Source organism: Schistocerca serialis, chromosome 2 (genome assembly GCF_023864345.2).
Source record: "Schistocerca serialis cubense isolate TAMUIC-IGC-003099 chromosome 2, iqSchSeri2.2, whole genome shotgun sequence".
Lineage (NCBI taxonomy): Eukaryota > Metazoa > Arthropoda > Insecta > Orthoptera > Acrididae > Schistocerca > Schistocerca serialis.
In genome coordinates this window covers 723,464,991-723,481,132 of record NC_064639.1, presented here as the reverse complement: position 1 = coordinate 723,481,132, position 16,142 = coordinate 723,464,991, and the positions used below count along the sequence as shown (strand labels likewise).

General features: G+C 40.4%; 1 protein-coding gene across 1 annotated transcript in view; it reads right to left on the bottom strand.

Moving 5' to 3' along the window:
• Nucleotides 1-5,734: 5,734 nt before the first annotated feature.
• LOC126457919 (T-cell activation inhibitor, mitochondrial-like) overlaps nt 5,735-16,142 on the bottom strand; it is a 318,393-nt gene continuing 307,985 nt past the window's right edge. Inside the window, exon 10 of the mRNA XM_050094613.1 lies at nt 5,735-6,220. Within this exon, the coding sequence (XP_049950570.1) occupies nt 5,986-6,220 (235 nt within the window). The 3' untranslated portion in view covers nt 5,735-5,985. The remainder of the gene's footprint in view (nt 6,221-16,142) is intronic.

Genomic DNA, 16,142 nt, shown 5'->3' with positions numbered 1-16,142 from the left:
AAGTCAATCAATGTGAAATGTCAGCTATCTTTATTGCATCAAAATATTCGAGGACTGAGAAATAAAATTAATGAATTAACTATCTGCATAGATGAATTAGAGTCTTCAAACCCAGCTGACATAATCTGCCTCTCTGAACATCATGTGACCACTGGTATAGAACTTTTAAGTGTTACAGGGTTTAGGTTAGCATCTCACTATTGTAGATCAGAAATGGAGAAAGGAGGAGTTGCCACATTCATCAGGAACTGTCATAAATTTAAGAACATAGACATTCATAAATTTTGCCTAGAACAGCATATGGAAGCATGTGCAACAGAATTAGATTTTCACAAAAAATCTTTCATAATATTAAGTGTATATCGAGCACCTGCAGGTAACTTTAATCTGTTTGTAAACCACCTTGAAGCTGTACTGGCCCATTTAACAACCAAAAACAAAGAAATAGTGGTTGCTGGTGATTTCAATGTAGATTTCCTTAAAGACTCTCCCAATAAGAACCTATTTGAGTTAGTAACACTATCATTCAACTTAATTCCCACAGTAAAGTTCCCCACTAGGATAACCACTTGCTCACAAACAGCCATTGATAATATCTTTATAGAAAAGTCAAATGAACAAAATTATATTACAAAACCAATAGTCAATGGCCTCTCAGACCATGACATGCAGTTCCTTCTGTTAAATGTTAATACTGAACAGGATATAAAATCTGTTAAATCTGAGCTCAAGAGGGTAATCAGTAAGCCAAAAATTGATTATTTTAGGACACTCCTCAGAGACATTCACTGGACTGATGTTTACAGTGCTCATGGCATGAATGAAAAATATAACATTTTTGCTAATAAAGTGCTTACCTTATTTGAACACTGCTTTCCCCCAAAACTTACCAAGGTTAGAGCAAAGTCTACAAAGAAGCCATGGATTACTCGAGGAATAGGGGTATCTTGTAAAACAAAAAGAAAACTGTATCTGTCAACCCGAAACATTTCCAATGTTGATGCTATAGCACATTATAAGAAATACTGCAAAATATTAAAGACTGTAATACGGATGTCAAAGCAAATATATTACAAGGAAAAGATAGTCATATCAGATAACAAAATAAAGACAATATGGGATATAGTGAAGGAGGAGACCGGTAGAACCAGACATGAAGAGGAACAAATAGCATTAAGAGTAAATGATGCATTGGTGACAGATGTGTATAGTGTTGCAGAACTTTTTAACAAACATTTTATAACTGTTACTGAAAAGATGGGGTTGTCAGGTTCGGTAGATGCTGCTATGGATTACCTTAGACCAGACATTTCAAGTAACTTCCATAATATGAATTTGACCCTCACTACCCCAACAGAAATAATGTCCATCATAAAATCTTTAAAATCAAAAACATCTAGTGGGTATGATGAAATATCAACAAAGTTAATTAAAGAATGTGATTCTGAGCTAAGTAACATATTAAGCTATCTGTGTAACCAGTCGTTTATCAGTGGAATATTTCCCGAATGGCTGAAATATGCTGTAGTTAAGCCACTGTTTAAGAAGGGAGATAAAGAAATAGCATCAAATTTCCGTCCAATTTCACTGTTGCCAACATTCGCAAAAATTTTCGAAAAAGTAATGTACAGTCGTCTTTATAACCATCTTATCTCAAATAACATACTGTCAAAGTCACAGTTTGGATTTCTAAAAGGTTCTGATATTGAGAAGGCTATCTACACTTACAGTGAAAATGTACTTAATTCATTAGACAAAAAATTGCAGGCAACTGGTATATTTTGTGATCTGTCAAAGGCATTTGACTGTGTAAATCACAATATCCTTTTAAGTAAACTAGAATATTATAGTGTAACAGGAAATGCTGCAAAATGGTTCAAATCTTATATCTCTGGCAGGAAACAAAGGGTGTTATTAGGAAAGAGACATGTATCAAGCTATCAGGCATCATCCAACTGGGAACTAATTACATGTGGGGTCCCACAAGGTTCCATTTTGGGGCCCTTACTTTTTCTTGTGTATATCAATGACCTTTCATCAGTAACATTACCAGATGCCAAGTTTGTTTTGTTTGCTGATGATACAAACATTGCAATAAATAGCAAATCAAGTGTAGTCTTAGAAAGATCAGCCAATAAAATATTTGTAGACATTAATCACTGGTTCCTAGCCAATTCTTTGTCACTAAACTTTGAAAAAACACACTACATGCAGTTCAGAACTTGTAAGGGGTGTCCCAAGAGTATATGTCTAACATATGATGACAAGAAGATAGAAGAAGTGGACGGTGTTAAATTCTTGGGATTACAGCTTGATAATAAATTCAACTGGGAGGAGCACACCACAGAACTGCTGAAGCGTCTTAACAAATCTCTGTTTGCAATGCGAATTTTGTCAGACATAGGGGATATAAAAATGAAAAAGCTGGCATACTATGCTTACTTTCATTCCATAATGTCATATGGGATTATTTTCTGGGGTAATTCATCAAGCCAAGCTAAAGTTTTCCGGGCACAAAAACGTGCAGTAAGAATTATATGTGGTGTGAACTCAAGAACATCCTGCAGAAGCCTGTTTAGGGAACTAGGGATACTAACTACAGCTTCCCAATATATTTATTCCTTAATGAAATTTGTCATTAAAAATAGATCACTTTTTCAAACCAACAGCTCAATTCATGGAATCAATACTAGAAATAAGAATAATCTTCACAAGGATTTAAAGTCACTTAGTCTTGTACAAAAAGGTGTGCATTATTCAGGAACACACATTTTCAATAACTTGCCAGCAGCCATAAAAAGCTTAACAACCAATGAAATTCAGTTTAAGAGAAGCCTAAAGGATTTATTGGTGGCCAACTCCTTCTACTCCATTGATGAATTTCTGAGGAAAACCAACTGATTTGTATATAAGTACAACATAACTTCTGCACAATTTCAGTGCAGTAATGTGTTCACTGAAAATTTGTGTGTGTGTGTGTGTGTGTGTGTGTGTGTGTGTGTGTGTGTGTGTAAGTATAATCTAACTTCTGCACCATTTCAGTGCAGTAATGTGTTCATTGTAAATAAGTATTACAGTAGTTGTATTACATGTTTCTTACCTTATAAATAAATATAAAACTTTTTTATTTTAAATTCAGTGCAATAGTATTTGTAAAATGACTCTTAGTGTTCATTAAAAAATGACGATCATTCCACTTGGGACCTGTGGAATGGTACATTAGCTTATTTGTTTTAGTTTAAATATTTGTCATGTATTGTTGTTTTTCTGACATGTTCCACATCCTGGAGGACCTCCTCACTACGGATCAATTGGAATGAAAGTAAATCTAATCTAATCTAATCTAAACTTACAAACCCTGCCACAGTGACCCCATTCCACACACACACCACACACCTCCTCACCCCTACCACTCCCTGCACTCCTACTTTCTACATGCTTCCTAAAGTCCGTAAACTCAACCACCCAGGACGCCTCTTTGTGACCAGTTACTGTGCCCCCACTGAGAGTATCTCTGCTCTTGTAGACTAATACCTTCAGCCTATTACCCGCAATCTACTGCCTACCCACCTATATAAAAGATACCAACCATTTCCACCAATAAATCTCCACAGTTCGTGCCTTTTTTCCCCTCCCCCCCTCAATGCTGCTCTGCCCGTCACTATTGATGCCACCTTCCTTTATACTAACATCTCTAATGCTCATGGCCTTTTCGCTACTGAACACTAGCTTTCCCAATGCTCGACAGATTCCAAATCTACATCCTCCTTCCTAAATGCTGTGGTCAACTATATCCATATATCCACACCCACAATTATTTCTACTTTGAAGCCATTACCTACAAGCAAATCTGCGGTACAGCTATGGACAATGCATGGCACCATCCTACGCCAACCTATTCATGGGCCATCTACAGGAATCCTTCCTAAGTGCCCATAATCCCAAATGCCTCACCTGGTTAAAATTCATTGACGATACCTTCATGGTCTGCCAAGAATCCCAAACCACCCACTTGGTTAAGATTCAGTGATGATATCTTCATGACCAGGATTGATGGTGAGGACAACCTAGCCACATTCCTCCAGAACCTCAATGCCTTCTCCCCCATTTGCTTCACCACCCATCAAGCCACCTTCTTCGATGTTGGCTTGCATTTCAAAGATGGCTACATCAGTACCTCCATCTATATCAAACCTAACCACCAGCAGTACCTTCACTCCGACGGCTGCCATCCATTCCATTTCAAGAAGTTCCTACCATACAGCTTTGCCACTCATGGCCATCACATCTGTAGTGATGAGGAGTTCCTCTCAAAATACACCGAATGCCTCACTGAGGCCTTCACAGACCATAATTATCCTCCCAAGCTTGTACAAAACAGATCTCCCATGCCTTATCTCTCTAATCACCCAACTGCTCCTAAAGTGTCACTGTCCGGCCACAGAAGAGCATTGCCCTTGTGACTCAGTACCACTAAGGACTGGAGCTGAATCACATTGTCAGGGTTTCAATTATCTATTGCCATGCCCTCGAATGAGGAACATCCTACCAACCACCTTTCCCACCCACCCCACAGTAGTATTCCACCGCCCACTGAATTTACACAATATCCTCACCCATTCCTACACATCTCCTGCTCCCAACCTCTTGCCTCATGGCTCACATCCCTGTAATAGACCTAGATACAAGACCTGTCCTGTATAGCCTTCCACCACTACCTACTCCAGTCCAGTCAAAGCATCATCTTCCCTTCAAAGGCAGGGCTACATGTGAAACCAGTCATGTGATCTACAAACCAATTGCAACCACTGTGCTGCACTCTATGAGGGCATAACAACTAACAAGGTGTCTCCTCAGGAATGATAATCAACAAACTGCAGCCAAGAAACAGCAGGACCAACTCATTGCTGAGCACGCCACCCAACACAATGTCCTTCATTTCAATGACTGCCATCTGGATCCTTCCCAGAACACCAGCTTTTCTCAATTGTGCAGTTGGGAACTCTCCCTGCAGTAAATCCTACATTCCCATAACACTCCTAGCCTCAACCTTTGTCCTTACCCTCTAGCCCCCTCCCTGTTCCTATTCCAGCACTACACGGCCCTGTATTCCACCAATGCACTCAGTCTTTTTACCTCTCTGTTTTTCTGTTAAACCTCTCCCCCTGACACTCTCCATCTAATCTCCCAACTGTACCTAGCTGCCCTACTCTGCTATACCTGCCTCTCCCCGCCCCAGCCTCCCTTACCCCCACCAACCAGTTGAATTTCTCATCATGCACAGCTTTTTGCATGTGGCCTCAGCATCCACAGAGTGTGGTCTTGTGTGTGTGTGTGTGTGTGTGTGTGTGTGTGTGTGTGTGTTTTCTATCTCAGACGAAGGCCTTGTTGGTCAGAAACTCATTTTCTGACAGTCTTTTTCTTGTGCCAATCTGCGAGTCAGCATCTCCACTATATGGTGAATAGCAATTGTGCTTTTCATAGGATGGTTAATTCCATCCTGGATTTTCCACTGTAAAAAATAAATTAATTTTTTAAAAAGTGTGCGCATTTGCATGGTGAAAATGGTGGACGGTGAGGCAGGAAGATAGTGATATTTTCAAATGGTTCTAAATGTCAAGAAAATAAATTAATTGAAATGGTGCAAATATTAATCAAACAGAATTGGCAATTCAGTAGCAAGATTTGTGTTCAGCAATATGACAATAATCTGGACATTTTATCAGAAAAAAAATGTTCAACATACACAACTATTTTAATTTTCAGGTACATTGTGATACAAAAACATATTCTGTAACAATTTATCTTTCCTTTCACATTCTGAGCATTCATGTAATACTATACAGATTATATTTATATGGTTCACAATAATTTACTTGCTACAGAGTTAAGTAAAGCCATATTGTCAAATAACATTATCATTCTTCATTCTACACATATTTAAGATATTTCTCTCATTAATCAAGAACTCTATGAACAAAAAAATCAGAGTTTCCAATTCCAGGGTATACACATTTCTCCACCAGAGAGAACTGAATAATAGTTTGTAACCCACAAGTGCACACCTTTCAGGACTGGTACAAGGACATCCACATTCTTCAGCAACTGAGTGCAACATTCTATCATCAATTCAGGTGTTATGTTGTCATCTTTCTGTAGGGCTTCCAATTGAAATACCTCTTCACACTGTTTACAGAGGTCTCGTTCAATATGTTTGTCACTGAAATACAAAAGAGATGTGTAAAAGAAATAGCAATAGCAGTAGTGGAGAGTATATAAATATACTTGCATTAACTTACAGGCAAATTTAACCAGTTCTCATCAATGTTCATTCCAGTTTTTAAGGATGCTGGTTCTTATAAGGATGAACTGACAGTGCAAAATACTATAAATGTTAATCATAGAAAAACTGTTTGTGTATTGTTTTCAAACACTGACAATGGACATTTCATTGTGAGTGGTGACAACTCTACATTTCAAAAAAGTTGATTTTTCACAGTCTCCATTACACATATATGCGAATGAGATGGTGAAAATAAACATTGTTTTCTTTTAGAATATTTTGTCTGCTACAATGATACAGGGAAGTCCTGGGTGCAATACATACAACGTCAAAGAATTGAGCAGTTAACAGGCACATAAACAAGACAGAAAGCTTTTGGACAAGCAAAGAACATACAAAATCTTAGCAATGATTCCAATCTACATCCATACTCCGCAAGCCACCTGACGGTGTGTGGCGGAGGGTACCTTGAATACCTCTATCGGTTCTCCCTTCTATTCCAGTCTCGTATTGTTCGTGGAAAGAAGGATTGTCGGTATGTCTCTGTGTGGGCTCTAATCTCTCTGATTTTATCCTCATGGTCTCTTCGCGAGATATACGTAGGAGGGAGCAATATACTGCTTGACTCTTCGGTGAAGGTATGTTCTCGAAACTTTGACAAAAGCCCGTACCGAGCTACTGAGCGTCTCTCCTGCAGAGTCTTCCACTGGAGTTTATCTATCATCTCTGTAACGCTTTCGCGATTACTAAATGATCCTGTAACGAAGCGCGCTGCTCTCCGTTGGATCTTCTCTATATCTTCTATCAACCCTATCTGGTACGGATCCCACACTGCTGAGCAGTATTCAAGCAGTGGGCGAACAAGCGTACTGTAACCTACTTCCTTTGTTTTCGGATTGCATTTCCTTAGGATTTTTCCAATGAATCTCAGTCTGGCATCTGCTTTACCGACGATCAACATTATATGATCATTCCATTTTAAATCACTCCTAATGCGTACTCCCAGATAATTTATGGTATTAACTGCTTCCAGTTGCTGACCCGCTATTTTGTAGCTAAATGATAAAGGATCTATCTTTCTGTGTATTCGCAGCACATTACACTTGTCTACATTGAGATTCAATTGCCATTCCCTGCACCATGCGTCAATTCGCTGCAGATCCTCCTGCATTTCAGTACAATTTTCCATTGTTACAACCTCTCGATACACCACAGCATCATCCCCAAAAAGCCTCAGTGAACTTCCGATGTCATCCACAAGGTCATTTATGTATATTGTGAATAGCAACGGTCCTATGACACTCCCCTGCGGCACACCTGAAATCACTCTTACTTCGGAAGACTTCTCTCCATTGAGAATGACATGCTGTGTCCTGTTATCTAGGAACTCCTCAATCCAATCACACAATTGGTCTGATAGTCCATATGCTCTTACTTTGTTCATTAAACGACTGTGGGGAACTGTATCGAACGCCTTGCGGAAGTCAAGAAACACGGCATCTACCTGTGAACCCGTATCTATGGCCCTCTGAGTCTCATGGACGACTAGCGCGAGCTGGGTTTCACATGACCGTCTTTTCCGAAACCCATGCTGATTCCTACAGAGTAGATTTCTAGTCTCCAGAAAAGTCATTATACTCGAACACAATACGTGTTCCAAAATTCTACAACTGATCGACGTTAGAGATATAGGTCTATAGTGCTGCACATCTACTCGACGTCCCTTCTTGAAAACGGGGATGACCTGTGCCCTTTTCCAATCCTTTGGAACGCTACGCTCTTCTAGAGACCTACGGTACACCGCTGCAAGAAGGGGGGCAAGTTCCTTCGCGTACTCTGTGTAAAATTGAACTGGTATCCCATCAGGTCCAGAGGCCTTTCCTCTTTTGTGCGATTTTAATTGTTTCTCTATCGCTCTGTCGTCTATTTCGATATCTATCATTTTGTCATCTGTGCGACAATCTAGAGAAGGAACTACAGTGCAATCTTCCTCTGTGAAACAACTTTGGAAAAAAACATTTAGTATTTCGACCTTTAGTCTGTCATCCTCTGTTTCAGTACCATTTTGGTCACAGAGTGTCTGGACATTTTGTTTTGATCCACCTACCGCTTTGACATAAGACCAAAATTTCTTAGGATTTTCTGCCAAGTCAGTACATAGAACTTTACTTTCGAATTCATTCAACGCCTCTCGCATAGCCCTCCTCACACTACATTTCCCTTCGCGTAATTTTTGTTTGTCTGCAAGGCTTTGGCTATGTTTATGTTTGTTGTGAAGTTCCCTTTGCTTCCGCAGCAGTTTTCTAACTCGGTTGTTGTACCACAGTGGCTCTTTTCCATCTCTTACGATCTTGCTTGGCACATACTCATCTAACGCATTATGTACGACGGTTTTGAACTTTGTCTACTGATCCTCAACACTATCTGTACTTGAGACAAAACTTTTGTGTTGAGCCAACAGGTACTCTGAAATCTGCTTTTTGTCACTTTTTCTAAACAGAAAAATCTTCCTACCCTTTTTAATATTCCTATTTACGGCTGAAATCATCGATGCCGTAACCGCTTTATGATCGCTGATTCCCTGTTCTGCGTTAACTTTTTCAAATAGTTCGGGTCTGTTTGTCACCAGAAGGTCTAATATGTTATCGCCACGAGTCGGTTCTCTGTTTAACTGCTCAAGGTAGTTTTCAGATAAAGCACTTAAAAAAATTTCACTGGATTCTTTGTCCCTGCCACCCGTTATGAACGTCTGAGTCTCCCAGTCTATATCCGGCAAATTAAAATCTCCACCCAGAACTATAACATGGTGGGGAAATCTACTCGAAATATTTTCCAAATTGTCCTTCAGGTGCTCAGCCACAACAGCTGCTGAGCCAGGGGGCCTATAGAGACATCCAATTACCATGTCTGAGCCTGCTTTAACTGTGACCTTCACCCAAATCATTTCACATTTCGGATCTCCGTCAATTTCCTTCGATACTATTGCACTTCTTATCGCTATAAACACGCCTCCCCCTTCACTGTTCAGCCTGTCTCTGCGGTATACATTCCAATCTGAGTTTAGGATTTCATTACTATTTACGTCTGGTTTCAGCCAACTTTCTGTCCCTAGTACTATATGGGCGTTGTGACCGTTTATTAATGAGAGCAGTTCTGGGACCTTTCTGTAGACGCTCCTGCAGTTTACTATTAGCACATTAATATTGTTATTCCCTGTTGCATTTTGCCTACTCCTGCCTTGCTGCGTCTCAGGAGGCGTCTTGTCGGGCCTAGGGAGGGGATTCTCTAACCTAAAAAAACCCCATGTGCACTCCACACGTACTCCGCTACCCTTGTAGCCGCTTCCGGCGTGTAGTGCACGCCTGACCTATTCAGGGGGACCCTACATTTCTCCACCCGATAGCGGAGGTCGAGAATTTGCACCCCAGATCTCCGCAGAATTGTCTGAGCCTCTGGTTTAAGCCTTCCACTCGGCTCCAAACCAGACGACCGCGATCGGTTCTGGGAACGATACTACAAATAGTTAGCTCTGATTTCACCCCGCGAGCGAGGCTTTCCGCCTTCACCAATTCCGCCAACCGCCTGTACGAACTGAGGATGACCTCCGAACCCCGACATGAGCAACAATTTGCAGTTGGGTGCACCCAGTGCTCTCTATCGCTGCCGGCAGAGCCTCCTCCACATCTCGGATGAGACCCCCCGGCAAGCAGACAGAGTGAACACTGGCCTTCTTCCCCGACCTTCCCGCTATTTCCCTAAGGGGCTCCATCACCCGCCTAACGTTGGAGCTCCCAATAACTAATATACCCCTCCCCCCACGTGCCTGCTCGGACCTTGCTGAAGGAGCAGCCACATGTCCACTCACAGGCAGAGCGGGCGATGCCACACGGCCAGCCTCCACATTGACCCTCCGCCTCATGCGCCGCGAACGCCGCTGAACCCGCCACTCCCCTTGGGGAGAGGGTGGCCCAACCGCGCCCAGTACATGCGAAGATGTCTCGACAGCAGGGACAGTGGGTGAAGCATGTAACACCTGGGGTGTACCTTGTGACGCACCAGACTCCCCACTGCCGCTGCACTCCGAGGCAGCAGCCTGAAGACGGCTGACCGCGGCCATCAACACGCTCAGCTGTTCGCGAACAGTGGCCAGCTCCTCCTGCGTCTGTACACAGCAGTCACACATCCTATCCATCCTAAGGAATCAATTTACTGAAGAGAGTTAATCAACCTTTAACTAGACTGCTAATTCACTAAAGGCGGCTGTTTATTCACTAAACTGTGGTTGCTAGGCACTTCTTGTAGAAAACAATGAAAATAGCACTACCTGTCTCTGGACTGTATTGGAAACAAACACTAGCACTACTGGCACTATGGTTGACTAAAGGGACTCTCTCTGACTGTATTCAAAACAAACACGAAATCTATGGAACTATTAATAGCACTTGACAATTAAAGCTTCCTAAAAGCAAATACACACGGAAGAAGAAGTGACAAGTAAGAAAAATACAGTTAATATTTAAATTAAGGTAGCTCGCTGCACAGCAGACGTGAAGCAGACGGCAGTTACGACGACACTGACTCTACTGGCACTATGGCTGACTAAAGGGACTCTCTCTGACTGTATTCAAAACAAACACGAAATCTATGGAACACTATTAATAGCACCCGACAATTAAAGATTCCTAAAAGCAAATACACACGGAAGAAGAAGTGACAAGTAAGAAAAATACAGTTAATACTTAAATTAAGGTAGCTCGCTGCACAGCAGACGTGAAGCAGACGGCAGTTACGACGTTGTTTATGTGCCTGTCAACCATGCAATAGCTCCACTATACAATAAGCAGTTGCCTTTTTGCCTTACATACTGAAAAATCACGGTAAAACACATGAAAGAGGCCAGTTGCAACATGTATTCACTTGAATAACAAATATACTTAACATGCATAAAAAACAGGTGAGGCAATATTGACTCTACGACTTATCTTAGAAGCTAGATTGAGGAAAGGCAAACCTACATTTCTAGCATTTGTAGACTTAGACAAAGCTTTTGACAATGTTGACTGGAATACTCTCTTTCAAATTCTAAAGGTGGCAGAGGTAAAATACAGGGAGCGAAAGGCTATTTACAATTTGTACAGAAACCAGATGGCAGTTATAAGAGTTGAGGGACATGAAAGGGAAGCAGTGGTTGGGAAGGGAGTGAGACAGAGTTATAGCCTATCTCCGATGTTATTCAATCTGTATATTGAGCAAGCAGTGAAGGAAACAAAAGAAAAATTCAGAGTAGGTATTAAAATCCATGGAGAAGAAATAAAAACTTTGAGGTTCGCCGATAACATTGTAATTCTGTCAGAGACAGCAAAGGACTTGGATGAGCAGTTGAACGGAGTGGACAGTGTCTTGAAAGGAGGGTATAAGATGAACATCAACAAAAGCAAAACGAGGATGATAGAATGGAGTCGAATTAAGTTGGGTGATGCTGAGGGAATTAGATTAGGAAATGAGACACTTAAAGTAGTAAAGGAGTTTTGCTATTTGGGGAGCAAAATAACTGATGATGGTCGAAGTAGAGAGGATATAAAATGTAGACTGGCAATGGCAAGGAAAGCGTTTCTGAAGAAGACAAATTTCTTAACATCGAGTATAGATTTAAACGTCAGGAAGTCGTTTTTGAAAGTATTTGTATGGAGTGTAGCCATGTAGGGAAGTGAAACGTGGACGATAAATAGCTTAGACAAGAAGAGAATAGAAGCTTTCGAAATGTGGTGCTACAGAAGAATGCTCAAGATTAGATGGGTAGATCACATAACTAATGAGGAGGTATTGAATAGAATTGGGGAGAAGAGGAGTTTGTGGCACAACTTGACTAGGAGAACGGATCCGTTGGTAGGACATGTTCTGAGGCATCAAGTGATCACCAGTTTAGTATTGGAGGGCAGCGTGGAGGGTAATAATCGTAGAGGGAGACCAAGAGATGAATACACTAAACAGATTCAGAAGGATGTAGGTTGCAGTAGGTACTGGGAGATGAAGAAGCTTGCACTGGATAGAGTAGCATGGACAACTGCATCAAACCAGTCTCAGGACTGAAGACCACAACAACAACAACATATAAAAAACAAAGATGCTGTGACTTACCAAACGGGAAAGTGCTGGTAGATAGACACAATAAAAAACACACAAACACACACACAAATTTCAAGCTTTTGCAACCCAAGGTTGTTTCATCAGGAAAGAGGGAAGGAGAGGGAAAGACAAAAGGATGTGGGTTTTAAGGGAGAGGGTAAGGAGTCGTTCCAATCCTGGGAGTGGAAAGACTTACCTTTGAGGGAAAAAAGGACAGGTATACACTCTCAATCTCTCTCTCTCTCTCTCTCTCTCTCTCTCTCTCTCTCTCACACACACACACACACACACACACACACACACATATCCATCCGCACACATACAGACACAGGCAGACATATGTAAAATCCCTCAAAGGTAAGTCTTTCCGCTCCCGGGATTGGAATGACTCCTTACCCTCTCCCTTAAAACCCACATCCTTTCGTCTTTCCCTCTCCTTGCCTCTTTCCTGATGAAGCAACCTTGGGTTGCAAAAGCTTGAAATTTGTGTGTGTGTTTGTGTGTTTTTTATTGTGTCTATCTACCAGCGCTTTCCCGTTTAGTAAGTCACAGCATCTTTGTTTTTTATATATATTTTTCCCACGTGGAATTTTTCCCTCTATTATATTCATATCTTACTTAACAGTTTGATTATTCACTTACAATATAGAAAATGATGAGAATTTTTAAGAGCAAATGCCATTCATACAAGTTTGAACTGAGGGACATACATGCTTTGTTTAAACCATGTTAAAAAAATTGGCATGATTAGCACCTGCATTCATTGCAGGTAATGATCATGGGCTGTTATTGTGGAAACAAATTATAAGTTAGGGAACTGTTATACACTGTGGAATATTTAGTTTACTTTGCACTCCAGTTTGACTTCCATGATAAAGCCACAGATATCATGAGTGCTTGCCAGTAACAGGGTTCCCACAGCCAGCGTACTCCACTTGATAAGGACACCGGAGAGCTATCCAGTGTAACTGTCCTAGTGCCTATAGTCCAGGAAGATGATCAGGATGAATGATGCTGAGATTAAAAACCCAGAGTAGGCATTATCTCACAGTCCTCCTCATCATAGCCAAGGGCCAGCAATGCCTCCATGTTGATTCCGCAGACTAATTATTCAACACATATAATCTGTCATTTAAACTACCTAATGTACAAAGAGAAGGCTAGGGAGTTGAAGTTCTTTTAACAGGTGACCTAAAGTACACTGTACACAAACTGGAGTCAGTGACAAAGTCACAGAGATGTTCTGGACCTTGCATGAAGATGTGTGCAAAAATAATAGCAAACATAACAATGAATACACGCAAAACAATGTCATGTGCTTTTTCAGAGCAAGTATAAATATTACACTTCAAGAATTTTGTACAAAAACCATGGGATTTATGCTGGAAAATGTGTTCTTCAGCTTTCCAAAAGAAGTGGCAAGAAGTAGTGAAATGCAGGTCTGCATAGTATGTTGTTCTATCACAAAGTCATAAGAAATTTTGATGACACATTAGCAATCTCAGGCAGAATAATTTCAGCTTTCTGAATGAGTATGTTATTTAGTTTGTTGCTCTCTAATATTAACTTCTATCTTGTCCTATGCTGCTATGTATTTTGGCCTAAGATCTTGGGTAACTTCACTGTTTAATCCTTTCCAAAGTATTTGATCAAGTATACTCATTCTCTCCTTCTAATAAATGAAGCAGCTTTCTTCTGAAAGTTCAAAATACTTTCATCTTTCTGTATGTGTCTTTCAAATCACTTTCACAGTTTTGTGTGGTAATTACATTTTTTCTATCTTTAGCTAACTGAAGTGTCTTTTCGAGTAATTCTAGCCAATTTAAAAGTTATATTCTGTGAGTCTTAATATATTCTGTGAGTCTTAATTTACATCTGATTTATAAAAGGCAAGACCAACATTGCTAATCATCCTCTCTCTTCATACAAGCCTTTAAGAAAATGCAGTTTACATCACTACCCTTGCCACCTACCTACATCTTTATTTTTTTTCCCTAGTTTTGTACCATATGGAAAGGAAACTTCCAGTTTTGAAAATTCAACATTCATGATTTTTACAGTTTTGCATTACCACCATGTCCACTGCTGTTAAACACATAAAATAGTCTTTTTTATTATCCTATTTGGATTCAGATTTTTTAATTCTGGTCAAAAAATTAAAAGAAAACGTATCATGGTACATTAAGGTGGCCATTAGTTATTGGTAATTTTCTAAGAGCTTAAAGTAGTACAATTCCTACTATATAATCATGTTATGATCACCAAAAAAAGAGAGTCTGCAAAATTTCTGCTAAATAGGACAACTGCTAGGCAATCCCCAAACGCCCTGAAGTGGTATAAGCATTGATTAATTCCATTCAAAAATTGTACACAATTTCCCATCTTACCCATTTGTTTTTTGACTCTAAGAAACTTTATCATGGGGAACATCAAAGCAACTGCTGCAGTTCCAAGGAAAAAATGCACACAACTTCAATAAGAGAAACACATTTAAATTTACAACATCTATCACACCAAAACACAAGGTGAGCACACAAGCGCTGATAGAAAGCACCGAAGCTGAAATCGTTATCGGTACAGAAAGCTGGCTGAAGCCAGAGATAAATTCTGCCGAAATTTCTACAAAGGCACAGACAGTGTTTAGAAAGGATAGATTGCATGCAACCGGTGGTGGCGTATTTGTCGCTGTTAGTAGTAGTCTATCCTGTAGTGAAGTAGAAGTGGATAGTTCCTGTGAATGATTATGGGTGGAGGTTACACTCAACAACCGAGCTAGGTTAATACTTGGCTCCTTTTACCGACCTCCCGCTTCAGCAGCATTAGTGGCAGAACAACTGAGAGAAAATTTGGAATACATTTCACACAAATTTTCTCAGCATGTTATAGTCTTAGGTGGAGATTTCAATTTACCAGACATAGACTAGGACACTCAGATGTTTAGGATGGGTGGTAGGGACAGAGCATCGAGTGACATTATACTGAGTTTACTATCTGATAATTACCTCGAGCAATTAAACAGAGAACCGACTCATGGAGATAACATCTTGGACCTACTGATAACAAACAGACCCGAACTTTTCGACTCTGTAAGTGCAGAACAGGGAATCAGTGATCACAAGGCCATTGCAGCATCCCTGAATATGAAAGTTAATAGGAATATAAAAAAAGGGAGGAAGGTTTATCTGTTTAGCAAGAGTAATAAAAGGCAGATTTCAGACTACCTAACAGATCAAAATGAAAATTTCTGTTCCGACACTGACAATGTTGAGTGTTTATGGAAAAAGTTCAAGGCAATCGTAAAATACGTTTTAGACAGGTACGTGCTGAGTAAAACTGTGAGGGACGGGAAAAACCCGCCATGGTTCAACAACAAAGTTCGGAAACTACTGCAAAAGCAAAGAGAGCTTCACTCCAAGTTTAAACGCAGCCAAAACCTCTCAGACAAACAGAAGCTAAACGATGTCAAAGTTAGTGTAAGGAGGGCTATGCATGAAGCGTTCAGTGAATTCGAAAGTAAAATTCTATGTACCGACTTGACAGAAAATCCTAGGAAGTTCTGGTCTTATGTTAAAACAGTAAGTGGCGCGAAATAGCATATCCAAACACTCCGGGATGATGATGGCATTGAAACAGAGGATGACACGTGTAAAGCTGAAATACTAAACACCTTTTTCCAAAGCTGTTTCACAGAGGAAGACCGCACTGCAGTTCCTTCTCTAAATCCTCCCACAAA